This window comes from Rhododendron vialii, chromosome 6a (assembly GCF_030253575.1).
Source record: "Rhododendron vialii isolate Sample 1 chromosome 6a, ASM3025357v1".
Taxonomy (NCBI): Eukaryota; Viridiplantae; Streptophyta; class Magnoliopsida; order Ericales; family Ericaceae; genus Rhododendron; species Rhododendron vialii.
The window spans coordinates 30,493,680-30,508,602 of record NC_080562.1 but is presented as its reverse complement, the minus strand read 5'-3'; the positions used below and the strand labels follow the sequence as shown (position 1 = coordinate 30,508,602).

The 14,923-nt window shown below is 38.3% G+C and overlaps 2 protein-coding genes across 2 annotated transcripts; one reads left to right on the top strand and one right to left on the bottom strand.

Moving 5' to 3' along the window:
- Positions 1 to 6,558: 6,558 nt before the first annotated feature.
- On the top strand, positions 6,559 to 8,427 carry LOC131329499 (transcription factor bHLH162-like). The gene is made up of 3 exons (XM_058362642.1): positions 6,559 to 6,753; positions 7,542 to 7,862; positions 7,973 to 8,427. Exons 1-3 carry the CDS (start codon positions 6,622 to 6,624, stop codon positions 8,150 to 8,152), a joined length of 633 nt encoding a protein of 210 aa, XP_058218625.1. The 5' UTR covers positions 6,559 to 6,621; the 3' UTR covers positions 8,153 to 8,427.
- A 1,215-nt stretch (positions 8,428 to 9,642) lies between these two features.
- LOC131329165 (G-type lectin S-receptor-like serine/threonine-protein kinase At2g19130) lies at positions 9,643 to 12,488 on the bottom strand. Its single transcript, XM_058362246.1, has 2 exons — positions 10,763 to 12,488; positions 9,643 to 10,567 (listed from the first exon to the last, which is right to left on the bottom strand). Exons 1-2 carry the CDS (start codon positions 12,462 to 12,464, stop codon positions 9,828 to 9,830), a joined length of 2,442 nt encoding a protein of 813 aa, XP_058218229.1. The 5' UTR covers positions 12,465 to 12,488; the 3' UTR covers positions 9,643 to 9,827.
- Positions 12,489 to 14,923: the final 2,435 nt, after the last annotated feature.

Below are 14,923 nucleotides of genomic sequence, written 5' to 3'. Positions count from 1 at the left end.
TCTACTGGGCGTGGATACATGAACTAACTTGGGGTTGGTCTTACAATCAAAACACGTCCCTTTAAAGACGTTTAACCTGAAACACTGAACAAACTACTTTACGAGTAAAATTGCATAAAAACGACGACATTAATTAAAAACACCACAAGCTAGGAGACTTTTAGCACCACGATCTTACAATCTTAGGTGCTAATCAACAGGATACCACGTATGCGGTACCCGCCCGGCACCCAAAAACTTCTCCATTCGTCAAGATGATCGAATCATTATGACGCCGAGACTTTTTCTTTTCGGAAACACTAATGAGGAGTATGTTCTCTGATTAATTAAATATTCAACCTAATCAGTTATACTATGTATGTTTTCATCGCGCTCATTTTTTGGGCTTATGTTTTTCTCTTTTTAGTATGTAAATTACCTTTCTTACCCTTCTACTATGATAAGAAGTTTTGTTTGGGCGCACGCGCATCTATTGTTTTCCTAATTTAGAGGGATTGAATGTATCCTTAAATTAATCACAATAAATTAAAGGGATTGGATGTATTGTTTTCCTAATTTAGAGAGATTGGTTCTTCTTTTCCAGAACTTCTTATATTTTGTGTTTCTGCTATTACAGTACGAAATCAAGGGTTAGGGTTTCTGTTATTCGTACGGAACGAGAGAGAGATAGAGAGAGAGACACTACAAGAAAAATGAAAATTGGTGACGAAAAAGTGGCGACGAAATTTAATTTTGTCACTAAATGAGTATATTTGGCGACGAAAAAATAAATTCGTCACCGTTTTGACAACTTTCGTGACGAAATAATTTTGTCACCAATTATACCTGTTTAGCGACGAAAATAATATTTTCGTCACCAAAAGTATCCATTTGGCGACGAAATACATTTTTCGTCACCAAAAGCTTAAAAAAGGTGATGAAATTATTTTTTGTCGCCAAAGATAATCATTTGGTGACAAAAAATATATTTCGTCGCTAAATGAGACCAATTTAGTAACGAAATATTTTTTTCGTTACCAAATGCTTAACTTTGGTGACGAAAAATAATTTCGTCACCATTTTAACGCTTTCAGGGACAAAAAATATATTTCGTCATCAAATGGGTACCTTTCGTGACGAAATTTATTAATTGCGCTTTGTCACTAAATGTATTTCGGACATAACTCTTTACTAAAAACTCCGATTGAGATAATTTAAATTGTGTTTGAACAATAACTCAATTGCCTACAACTTTCATGTTTATCAAAATTACTAATTTTAATGTTTAAAGGTTCAAAATTGCATTCAAAATATATTTTAATGTTAAACATATATGTTATATATTAGATATTTCAAATATTTACTGAAAAGTGTGTGTGGTGCAGTTGGTTAGAGCTTGCGCGAAAAACTTAAGAGACTCGGATTCGAAACCTAGCAGGAGCAAGAAAGAAGGATTTTTTTCCCATATGAAAACGTCTTTTGCAACGAAAATTTTCGTCACCGATGAGACTCATCAGTGACGAATTTTTTCGTCGCCAAAAGGAATAATTTATGACAAAAAATTTTGTCATCAAAAAGCACAATAAGCGAGGAAAAAAATTTCGTTACCAATTATTCACTTTTTGATGACGAAGTATTTTGTCATCAAAAGACACTATAGGTGACGAAAAATAGATTTCGTCACCATGTAAGAATCCTCGACAACCTTTAGTCGACAAATTTTTTTTCGTCACTTATATTATTTGTGACAAAAACAAGCAATTTGTGACGATTTTCATTTGTCACCTAATGCAATTTTTCTTTTAGTGAGATCGGACCTTGTTCTTCTTCTCTAGATATTCTTCTTCTCGTTCGACCGTCTTCCCTCTCTCTCTGTTTTCCTCAGGCGTGAAATGAAAGGAAGAAGAGTGATTTGTTTTGTGTGACCCGTAACCCGCATACTTTTTTGCCCGGATCCACCCCCTTTTTTACCCGTGAGATCCCTTTAATTTCCCGGACGGCTTATAAGCAAGTTGCGGATTTTGGGGATAATCCGGAATAAAGGATAGGAAAACTAGTGTGTGTGTGACAGTGGGAGGAGTTCCAAAAGTTAAAAATTTGAAATATTCAAATCCAACTGATTTTGTTTCCATTTTTTACAGATTGAATCTTAAACTCAAACAAAGTCATGGTAAATTGAATCAAACAAGTGGACATGATAAATTAATGTAACATTCATGATAAATTTCAAATTGAGTGGAACCATCAATCATGATAAACTAATCAAAGTGGGCATGATAAATTAACCACAGTCATGATAAATTTCAAATTGAACCATTAATTGTGATACATAATACAATTAATCACATTAATTTTTTTATAGGGCAAAGTTCATTTTGACCTCCTGTGGTTTAGGTCATGTGTGGATACCCCTTTATGGTTCAAAAGTGTGCACATAACCCCCTGTAGTTTGGAAAATGTGCGGATAGACCTCCCTGTTGTCATGTTTTCAATCCAAATTAACGAAGGTGCATGTATCTCACGCGCCTTTAGAATCTAATCTGAGTTGTTCATAATTTATTAAATAAAGAATAGAGCATCTCTGTAAAAAAAATTATATTGATTAGGCATCAATAACCTAGTGATCTAATTCTTGTTAAATCCAAATTTGAAATTTTAATTTCACAATAAATTTGATTCGACCATGAGGTTTTTATTTTTTAATCGACTTGGATTTGGCATAGATGTAGTACTCGTCAAACTCTACAATATCAACGGTTCGGATCCAATTTTTGGTATAGGGGATGAATTGGTTAGATTCAAGGAAGAAGAAGAATCAAGGGAGATGATAAGGACAAATCGGTCTTTTATGATTGTGTCCGTTAATATGGATGGAAAAGATGGCGGCAAGGGGTCTATCCGCACATTTTCAAAATCACAAGAGGTCATGTGCATACTTTTGAATCATAGAGGGTGTATCTGCACATGACTCAAATCACATGGAGTCAAAGTGTACTTTGCCATTTTTTTTAATTCGCAAAAGAAGTTTTATTGGAAACTCGACACAGGTACATGAGGGGAGAAAAAAGAGAAACATCCAAGAAAGAGTTGTCACAAACGCTGACTGCTAGCACCCCACATAGCAACCACAAATCAAACTAAAATCGAAGCCCCCATAGCAAATCCAAAATTGTTGCCGCCGTCATCCCCTAATTAAACGCGAAACGCCAAAGCAAAGCCGGATCGGAAAACCTCCAAATTCAAATTAACGGAAAATCCCCAGAACATTGTTCGTTGGACCACCGCCGCCACCTCCACAAATCAACTCCGACATCGTCGGCCTTCTGGCATTACCTTAATCAAACCCCAACACACCAGAAAAGGGGGGGAAAGCCCCGAATCGAAAAAACCCAATCAACTCATTCGGTTGCATTTCTTTTTGGAAGTCAGAAGGATGTGTTTTGTTTTGTTTTTTTTTTTTTTTGTTTTTAATGGAAATGAATTTTTTTTATTTATAGGCAAACGTAATATTAAGGAGATAGGGGAGGAGAATCCAACAAAAAGTTTGACAAATACAGCCAAATGAGACGAAGCCCAACCTCATAGGGACAAAGCCCAGAACACCCGAGGGCCTATAACACCAGATAAAACAAATACAAGCACAAAACCTCAAATGGGCCAAAAACCCATATCAAAACAATTAAGCCAAAACCAAAGAAAACCCTAAACCTAAATCACTAATCTGAGCACATCCATACACCGCTGCCCACTGCCTTAGACAGCAACCACCAGCCAACAGATCCCTGCCACCATGCTCCACCACACCACCATCGGAAAACCCCATGGAAACAGACAGATCCGTCACCCCCACACACTGCCGCGGAAGCATCACAGTCATTAAGCAAAAACCAAACCACCCAACAGTGATATGGCAGATGACCACGCCATCCATCAACACCACCTCAAGCCGTTAGGCACACCTCGGAGAACCCAGCGGAAAATTGAAGGGGAAAACAAGACAGATAGCTTGACGAACGAGAAATGGGGGAAACAAAGGCTAACCCGCAAACGATGCACACAAACCAGCAATTAGGGGGTTAGAAAAAAGAGAGTGAGAAAGAGAGAGACCTGAAGAAACTAGAGATCCTTACCAGTGCTGCCCTCGTCACCAACCAAAAGCACTCGAAACGATCGCCGAGTAGCCGTCAATTCGGTACCCACAAACGATCAAAAGGAAAGCGGATGTCGAGAACCATAACCCCGGCCAAAACCACCAGCTTCGCCGCCTCACGCCATCTCGTTACAAATGCCCATCGTTTTGTGAATAAAAAAAAAGAGCCAAGATCAGAAATCGAAGGGTAGATGAGGATGAGAAAGTAGAAAGAAAGAGTTCAGGGAGGGAGAGGAGGAGAGGGAATCAGAGGAGGGGAGGGGGGAGGCGCGGCGCCGATGAGGCCCCCCCCCCCCAAAAAAAAAAAAAAAAAGAAAAACCCTAGGAGATGCGGCTGGATAGGTTAGAGAGAAGGCAGAGAGATTTGAGAGAGAGAGAGAGAGAGCCGAAAAGGCTTTTTGGGGACAAGGGTATAATGGAAATGAATTAGGGCACGATCAAAATGAGGAGAGAGAAAGCATATAACAAGGATTCATGCAAGTCGAATGGGGAGTGGTGTTTCCATCCCAGAGCATTTTGAATTTTCCATTTATCTAAAAATACTATTATTGGTTCATTCTTCATTGAATTGTGGTGTAGGATATCCAAGTTTGAATTTTAGTCTCAAAATTCTTTTCCTATATAGGAGGAAAAAATAGGTAATATAGTGCAATAAGGGTAAAGTTGGTTTTTTTTTTTAAATTTAGCGATGAAAACTTAACCCCAAAAAGTGACCAGGATGGCTACTTAAGTGATTAGGTGAGAAATGATCATTATTTAGTACCCCTATGTTCTCAATGGAAAACTCAAGCCTATGGCACATTCCCTAAATAATTTTGGTAAGAAAAACTTTAGAAATTAAAGAAATGCATGATTGACATATAAAAGAATGTGTAACTAACCAAGAAAATGGGTAATTATTTATGGGATTTACCATATACCCATAGCCTTGAACCCCAAACCGCTCTTGCGGAGGTCGACCATGGCTCAATTGAAGGAGGCATACCAACTGAGTAATGATCAATACTAGTATAAAAAGGTTGATGCTATGGTGTCCCCGGTTATTCTGGAGATACTGTAATTTTTAGCATAACTTCAACATTATGAGTATAACTAAAACCCATTATAAACATAACAGAATCCAAACAAAGCATAACCAAGAAATATCCAAAAAATCAACCAAGGCATAACCAAACAAGTTATGCCTTGTTATGATTCTGTTATGCTTGTAATGGATTTTGGTTATACTCATAATAGTTTTGTTATGCCAAAAGTTACAGTGTCCCTAAAATGACCAGGGACACCAAAGTCATTACCGTATAAAAATATTTAGCTAATGAGTAAATAAGTACAAGTACCGTATATAGAAAAAAAAATGCATACTATTCACGCAAGTGGCGGGTTGGCATCAGCTTGGTAAAGGGTGCTTGGCAGCATGCATCCCGATTCCATTTTTAGAATATGTATGAAATTAATAAACCTTTGTATAGACATATTCATAATTTCTGCATAAAAAGTCAGAACATGTTAATATATGCAAAATGTTATGCACACACCCTTAGCTTTATAAATCCAAACTGATATCGTGAGGTTTATAAATCCAACTATTATGAATTCTTATTCAAAAGTTATGAATTGAAGACGTTGTAGATGTTTATGCAAAATGTTATGTACACAGCCATAGCTTTTTGGGCTTTTTGTCCTTATTGAAAAAAAAAGTTTGTGTTTATTAATTTTGCGCTAAATTTTTATAGATTATTGATTCGTCTCGATGGAAAAAATTGGAAAATGAATTATTATTTTTTACTTTTACCTTCATATTTTTTTTGGCTTTATCTTGAATATTTTAAAAATATATTTGGGTAACCGTTATAATTTTTTATTTTTTCGATTCGTCTCGACAAGACGAACCAATAATGAACAAAAGTTTGACACAGGACCAACGAACGCAAATTTTGTTGAAATAAAGACAACTCAAAAAGCCCAAAAAAAACTCCCCAAAAAGCTAAAGAAACAATAAGGACTTTGTGGTCAAGGCTTAGGATTTAGGAGTCTTGACTCTTGATCCTCTCCTACGATTGAGGTTAAAGCTCTCAGACGATATATATTAACTCTTTTGAGACCTGTCCACACCGATTAATTAGACTCGCTGCAAATGGATGGTGAGAATTGGCCGAAGTAATCATTCAAAATGGCGACAAAGAAAACTGTCGGAGTCAGAGATGACATTCTAATACCGTGTGCTGCTGATGCAACGGTAGTAGAAGTCATGGAGTGACGCCCCCCACGCACTATTCAATGTTAATTTCATGGTCAATATGAATCTGGCTTTATCGGTGCGTTATCCTAAAACATACTGTACCACAATTCTAACACATGATCAAATCATCCTTACAAGCATCGATACGGACAAAAGTTTTTGTACCACCAAATTTTGGGTATATAAAGGTGCTCTTGGTTGGTGGGTTTTTTTGCTTTTGTGCCAAATTTGTGAGTTTAAAAAAAAAAAAAAAATGGCATCCGGGAGCTGCCATTCTTCTTCAACTCCTAAGGTAGAGAGAAGGGTTATCGAGAAGAACAGGAGGAATCACATGAAATCTCTCTACGCTAACCTCTACTCTCTCCTCCCCAGCCATGCCTCCAAGGTCTCACTCTCTCTCTCTCTCTATATATATATATCTTTCTAATCCTAATCTATTTATCAATCTTTAGGTAGTATATATATACAGACACACCCACAAACGGGGAGCTCTTGCAAATTGGGTCTTTGGGGTCATGGGTTGAAAGCCTCTAATTGTTTCTGCTAAGACCGACGCAAGACGATAAAAGTTGTCAGCTGTGTCCACATATGTATGTATATAAGTATTTGTGTATGTAGGTAGGTAGCTGAGGGTGCGGTATGTAAGAATATGAAGCTCGCGATATGGTAGCCGGCGATGGATATGATGGGAGTGTAATTTGCTAGGGGAGCTCCTCTTAGTTTTTCTCTTTGTTCATCTGTTGTGCCAGAAAGAAGGATCACAGATTTTTTATTTTTATTTTTTTGACAACTCAAGATGTGAAGGTTAGCTACGCCCATCTCGACTAAAATTATTTAAGAGACCAATTACACCGTTCACTAGCCTCACAAGGGGATAATATATCTCTAAGTTCCACACCTTCAGTACTGCGTCGTCAACCCCTTGGAGCTTAAGATGGGAACTCATTTAGACTATCTAATTACTAACAAATATGTTATATATCTACACGCAAAAGTTTGAATTTTGAAATGATGCGGTAGCTGCATTCTTTGAAATTATGAGCTAGTGTTTTGGTCTGAAGCTGAATGAACACTCAAGGCCACATCATTATGTGAAAAACACAAAAAAAATTCCAAAAATTATGCTAGTATAGGATTGCGCTATAATGACAAAACATTGTTGTTTGGTTGCAGGAGGCAGTTCCACTACCTGATCAAATAGATGAAGCTGTGAAGTACATAGAAAGTTTGGAAATGAAACTGAAAAAATCCAAGGAGAAGAAGGAAACTTTATCAAGTAGGAAAAGATCACATTCCTGCACGAGCGAATTCAAATCGCCTCAGCTCGAGATCCACGAAATGGGTTCTACACTGGATGTAGTTCTCATAACTGGGGAAGATGATAAGTTCATATTTCATGAGATTATTCGACTAATTCATGAAGAAGGTGCTGAGGTTTTGAATGCCAATTTCTCTGTGTTTGGGAACTCAATTTTCCATGCAATACATGCAAAGGTCAGAACTCAACGAGAATATATATATTGTATGAAAGTGGTACGTTTGTATACCATTACTTTTAGAAGTTACATAATAATTTGATTTCCTTCTTCCTTTTTCTTGCGTAGGCGGGGGAATTTGAGAAGAATGTTGTTGCACCGCGGGTCTCCAGCAGGCTGAAAGAGTTTGTTCATGGATCCATGAGCGACGTGGAATCAGTACTGCCAGCAGAATCATGGGAATTCGACATAGAACCTGATGCGTGGGAGTTAAAAGTTCCACAAGTATTGCCTATGCGATTATATTAACCCCAGCTATATTAGACTTAGCAATCGTACGTAGTAATTTCCAAAGGTAATGGAGGTGCCTTATCTTGTGTCGATGTTCTTGATTCAATAACGTAAGCACCAGCACCACCCTTTCAAATGTTTCTTTTCTGATGTTGTCGTCTCGTGTAGGTAGCCGTTGAAATGCAAGAGTTATGTGAAAAATCAAATGATCTTGACCTTGCTTGTATATTGTCAAGAGCAGTGATATAAACAGAAATGGCCTTAAGAGGGTTCTGCATTGTGTTTGGCATTTACATTTGGTAACATGTTTCTGAATGATGATAGTATAGTTAGGAAGAATCAGTTAACATGACAATAAAGATTCCACCACTTCAGTTCCATCCTAACTTTACCACAGTCCACAACTGACGTGATCTAGAAAGTATGAGGAGATTTGGGGATTTTTTTTTGATAACTCAAGTGTCTGGGCCAGTTTACACGCACCTCAACTAATCTAAGATTTGGGCAAATTTTGCTGTTGTGGTTCCAAATACTAATGGAATCTAACGTACTGTTATTTCACTTCGTAAAGAAGTACCGCAATATTATTTGTTCTGGCAAATTGAAACAAACAGGTACCAACTTTCCAATATTGATTAATTCCACCAAGGTACCAACAAATATATGGCAACAAAAGGGCTATCATATAGCATAGAAACCTAAATTACTTAAACAGTGACTGACTGCATTCATTTAAGCTAAATTTTTCCTTTTAAAATGTCAGCAGAGGTGCAAAGCAAATCTTCCCTCCTTAAGCTAAGCTTGCGGAGATGTTCTTTCTTATCTATTCTAGCCTTTCTAACCAAAAAACGGCATGTAATCTACTCGCGATATATGTATGTCCTATATTTTCTGTGTTTTTAATTAACCATAAATCAGCTGTTTTTAACATGCGATATCAGACTTCCATTTATTCACTTCAGTTCGTTTATATAATGCTGTCATTCCTCATCTTAATATGTGGTAAATGCTTCATAAGATTTGGGTTTCACCCGCATATATGTGAATTTTTGTTTTAGGTTCTTTTGGTTTTCACTATTTTCATGGTCATTTTGATCAGGACCAAAACATGGCTTTAGGTATTTTACACAAATTGTTTTGACCTCTTCTTAGTATAACCTTTCTGGAAAATCTTTCACATCGTTGTTTTTTTGTTTGTTTGATGTCCTAATTCCTAAATTTCCGAATAGACTTATGTAATAGGGTCGAGCCACGAAGGTAGCGAGCAACAGTGTAGGATCAAATCCCAACGATAGTCAGTCTTTCTTTCTTAATTATGAAGGGAATTCTTTTTCAAAAACTCTATATAAATATCTATATAGAACCGAGATAGTTACCTTTCAGAAAATTCTAACAATATACTTTGATACATATTCTACATCAAGTCCTCGTAGTTGCAGAAGAAATGCATGAAATGCAAAGGAAATACTACCTATAAAGAAGATGAAAGCATTAGGCACCAAGGGCACTAAACAAAGTTATTGCTTCTCTTTGTGAAATCTTTCATCAGAATAGACTACTAGCTTATTCAAATTCAACATTACAGAAGGAAACATTAAGAATTGAAATTATTATCAGAAGGAAGGAGCAGATTAATTTTCCTTCTTGTCACCCTAAACCAGTTTTAACCATTCATAAAATGGATAACATGAACTCATGGACGCGGATTTGAGCTGTCAGATATGGACTGCAAAACAAAGGCCGGCTGCATTTGGCCATCTCCATATCCTCGAATGAACCGCGGAACCGGAGGGATTTCTACTTCTGAAACTCCCTCTAGAATTTGGACAACCTGCCCCATACTTGGCCTAACCTTCTCATCATCTTGAATGCACCAACAAGCAACTTTGCAAGCCCTTTTCAGCTCTTCAACATCGCAATTTCCCTCCAACCTGTTATCCAACAATGTCATTAGTACCCCATTACCTTCATTTATTTTACTTGCCACTCGAAAAGGGAAGTACTCATGCCATTCTTCGCCAATTATTTCGCTGTTTCTCCTCCCTGATACGATCTCAAATAAAAGCATTCCGTAGCTGAAAACATCGGCTTTTGTTGTGATTGATTCACCTGATAACCATTCGGGTGCGAGGTAGCCTCTGGTTCCTCTCATTGTTGTCAGAACGCGGCTGAATTCTCTCCCCATGAGTTTTGCAAGCCCGAAATCAGCAACTTTTGGGGTGTTTTCTGAATCCAATAGAATGTTTTCGGGCTTGATGTCACAGTGGATGATACAATCTCTGCACTTCTCGTGGAGGTAAGTCAGTCCCCTGGCAGTCCCAATTGCTATGTTGAATCTTGTTTCCCAGTGTAAGACACTGGAACTTTTGTTGAACAAGTGGGATTCAAGAGAACCATTCGGCATGCAATCATAGACTAAAAATCTCTTTGTACCTGTTGGGGAGGTTGGTGATTGTATCAACTACAAATTATCTACTCAATGCATGAAAATCACTAAGAAATTAAAATTCAAAAAAACTTTAACAATCAAAACAGGATTTTTTAAATTTTATTTTCGTGTGCGCGTGTTTCGGGATGAATTCCATTCAGAAAAAAGAGAAGGGTTGAATCTTAAATTTCCAACAGTACCTTGTATGCAGAACCCTCTGAGGTGAACAAGATTGATGTGTTGGATCATCCCAAGGGTACTCACTTCCGCGCGGAACTGCTTCTCTCCTTCCTGCTTCAAGCTCTTCAATGATTTCACAGCCACCACATATGAATTAGGCAATGTCCCTTTGAAAACAGATCCAAACCCGCCTTCCCCAAGCTTTTCCGTAAAATTCTTTGTTGCATTTCTTATGTCGCGAAACTTGAACACCACCAAAGAATCCTCAACTGCCCCAACACCACTTCCCTTACCTCTCTTACTCCGCTTCCACATAATCGCCAATGTAATGCCAGAAAGTGTCAAAAACACCCCAGTTGCCCCCAAAACAATCCATTTAGTCTTTTTCTTTGTCTTGGGCTTATTAGTCCCAGTTACCACCACATTGGATCCTGCTACTCTAACATGAATATCTCTTCCACTCCCATCACTTGATTGAAATCGTTGTAGATTGAAAAGAGCATTTTTCCAAATCAAACACCCGTTGTCATAAGCATAAGCAGTGCAAGAACAGTTTCTCAGGCAAGCTACTTGGCACTCCTCTACGTTCCCTGCAGATACAATTTCTTCCGAATTGCCTGGAAATTTGGTATTTTCCACCACAACAAATGTGTCATTTGAGTCATTTCCTCTGTTTGGATCACATTGCAAAGGAGTTTCCCTCACACACCCATCTGAGTGATCTCCTAATTGCCAAGCAGCCGGACGGTTCGGTCTGAACCCTTCAATGCAAGCGCAAATCGGTACATTCTGGTTGCAACAACTAAATGATCCACAGAAGTTGTAAACTTCACATTGCAAGAATGGCCGAGTCCAGAACAGACTCCACTGGGGAAAATCCTTTCCCCAAACATACTGCTTGAGCTGCCCGGTGACATCAAGCACGAACCGGGTGAAAAAGGTAGGGAAACCGGCTTCATAGGTGAAATAACTTTCATTCTCATTGGAAACGTATGTCAAATTTTTGATGTAATAGTTCAATGCTATCTCAGTAACAAGGCTAAAGACTTTCCCATTCCACACTCCACTAGTCCAGTACGATTTAGTCCCATTCCACAACAATATGTGACTTGAATTTGGTTCTACTTCAACAGAAAAAAGACTTCCTTCTGGATTTTCTGAACTTTTCCAAGAAGTTAGACTCTGTTTCTCATTACTAAGTCTATTGAATCCAACTTTTCCACCCGGCAGCCATGTATCTGTCGGGTAGTCGAAACTCTGCCATATTACATTAGAGAAATCCAATCTTTCTCTAAGGACAAAGTTCCCATTGTCAAGAAGGATACCAATGGTTGAATTAGAAGTATATGATGTCGAATTCGTCGACCAAATTCGGGTTTTGGACTGGTCTAGTAGGACTAAGTTTCCATTTCCAAACAGTTTCAGCTCTGAGGAAAATGGATTAGAAATGGGTTGGTTTCTGTTTGCTACCCAAACAACTGTTTTATTGGGTGCACTCTTGTACCATATGCCTATGTAATAGTTTTGAGAGTTACCTGGAGTGAAAAATCCCAGCTCAAAGACTCCATCTCGTGAAGTTATTGTCTGGTTCCCAACAAGGGATTGGCCCGAATAGATGGTATCTAATCCTTTGGAGAGATGGGTATTGAGGGAGATAATGAATAGGGGTACAAGAAGATGAAAGAGCCATTGAATGTTGTATTTGGGACTCATTTTCTGCATAGAGCTGCACAAAAGAAGTAGAAGTGCATGCCATATATATGTAGGGCAAAGTCCACTTTCACCCCTATGGTTATCGCCATGTGCGGATACCCTCCTTCATGGTTCAAAACTGATCACATTAACCTACTTGTGGTTTTGAAAATGTGCAGATACACCCCTTGCTATCATGTGTTCTATCTATATTAACGGAGGTATATCTCACACGCCTCTAGAATATAAACTGAGTCGTTCATAATGTATTAAATAAAGAATATAGTATCTCTGTAAAAAATCATCTCGATTAAGCATCAATAACCCAGTGATCTAATTTTTAGTAAATTCAAATTTGAAATTTTAATTTCATAAGAAAATCGATTCGACTATGAGCTTTTCATTTTTTGATTGACTTGAATTTTGGCATAGATGTAGTACTCATCAAAATATACAATTTCAACGGTTTGGATTCAATTTCTAGTATAAGGGATGATGTGGTTAGATTTAAAAAAAAAGACGAATCAAGGGACATGACGAGGGTATATTGGTCTTTTAATGTTGTGTCCGTTGATATGGATGGGAAACATGACGGGAGGGAGTCTATCCGCACATTTTCAAAATCACAGGTAGGTTATGTGGTCAGTTTTGAACCATGAGAGGGATATCCGCACATGACGATAACTGTTGGGAGTCTGATCTGCCTGAGGTCTTCTATGTGCGCGCAGGCCCAATCCGTTGGGGAGTATCCACAAAGTCCACACCACATCGCCTGAACCCAATATACATTGAATGACCCATATCCACTTAAGAGGCTAAGCCTTGTAAGTGGTGAGCCATCCAATTACGTATATATTAAGGTCCAACTCTTTTTCTATTTATCCGATGTGGGACTCAATCTTTCACACATGTTCCCAAAAATCTCCCCCTCATGTGTGAACCATCCGTTGGGCCTAACTCCCCCTCGATTTGATCCTCTTGACTCCCCCTTGATCCATGATCTTTATTCTCTAACACCGATTTAACCCCGGACTTCACCGCACCTACTCCATCGATCGAGAGCCAACCCCTTAACTCCATCGAGAGCCTCTATGCAGTGCCTCCGCCTACATCCTTGCTCCATCGAGAGCCACCTTGGATTTTTCTCGCTCCACCGAGAGTCCCCGTGCAAGTCTACCAAATCGATTTGAGTCCGCCCAAAGATCGTCAGCCATCGGCTCTGATACCACTTGTTGGGAGTCTGATCCGCCTGAGGTCTTCTGTGTGCGCGCTGGCCCAATCCGTTGGGGAGTATCTACAAAGTCCACACCACATCGCCTGAACCCAATATATATTGAATGACCAATATCCATTTAAAAGGCTAAGCCTTGTAAGTGGTGAGCCATCCAATTATATATTAAGATCCAACTCTTTTTCTATTTATCCGATGTGGGACTCAATCTTTCACACATGTTCTCAACAATAACCACAGGAGGTCAAAGTGAACTTTGCCTATATATTTATGCATAGAAAACTAACGAGGGCAGGGATAGTCAACTGACAAAGAAAGAAAGGAAAACTCATCTCAGGGAAGAATACCCACACGCAGGTGGAGAGATTCGAACTCTTGACCTTAATAGGAGATGAAAGAGTTCTGGCCAATGAGCTAGCCCCAATTGGTTGTAGTTGTCCTTATTCTTGTTCGCCAAGCGTGTTTTGCCAACTAAGAAGTTACTGTTGCGAACCCCAAAGGAGTGAATCAATGGTCAATTATCGAATTTCTCACTTTCTGTTGAGGCCACCTCCATATCCTAGAAGACCACTCAAGTGTTAAATGACTTAAATACTTGGTGTATGTGAGATGAACGAAGCTCTAGACACCCTAGTCAGAGAAAAAATACGTACTTCCACCATTCCTGAATGGTGGTCTATTACGAAAAGATACGTAAGTATTTAATTCCGTGGAGTCAAGAAATTTTAAAAATTATGCACGAAAAAACTTTAGTTTTTGGTCTAAAAATCACACGTCTTTTCGTAATGGACTATCACGGGGACGAAGGGAGCATATGCCACTATCCTCTTAGTCAATAGTTGACTAATTAGAAGTCAAGTTCGCTGTGAAACGAAGACGAGATGTCTGCCATTCTTGTGCAATTTGACTGATGACAAATCGGATGTCTGCTTTTCAAACATTTGACAATGCTGGCATTCTGTCTTCACGGATTTGCTTTATTCTAGTAGATGCAACAAAGGATTCAGTATTTGCGGCTAGTTTTGGATTCAACTTTGTATAGTATATATATAAAAGTCAAGAGAATCGTTATAAGAGATTTTAATAAACAAATGGGCTACTTGTTGCAGCAATTAATTTATCTATAGGAAAATACATCTAGATAAGTAATTAATTATTTAATCACGTATATTTATATAATCTCAAGATCTGAACATAAAATCCTATATATTTTCATAAGAACACAAACCGAATGTATTGATAAATAACATGTAAGCCG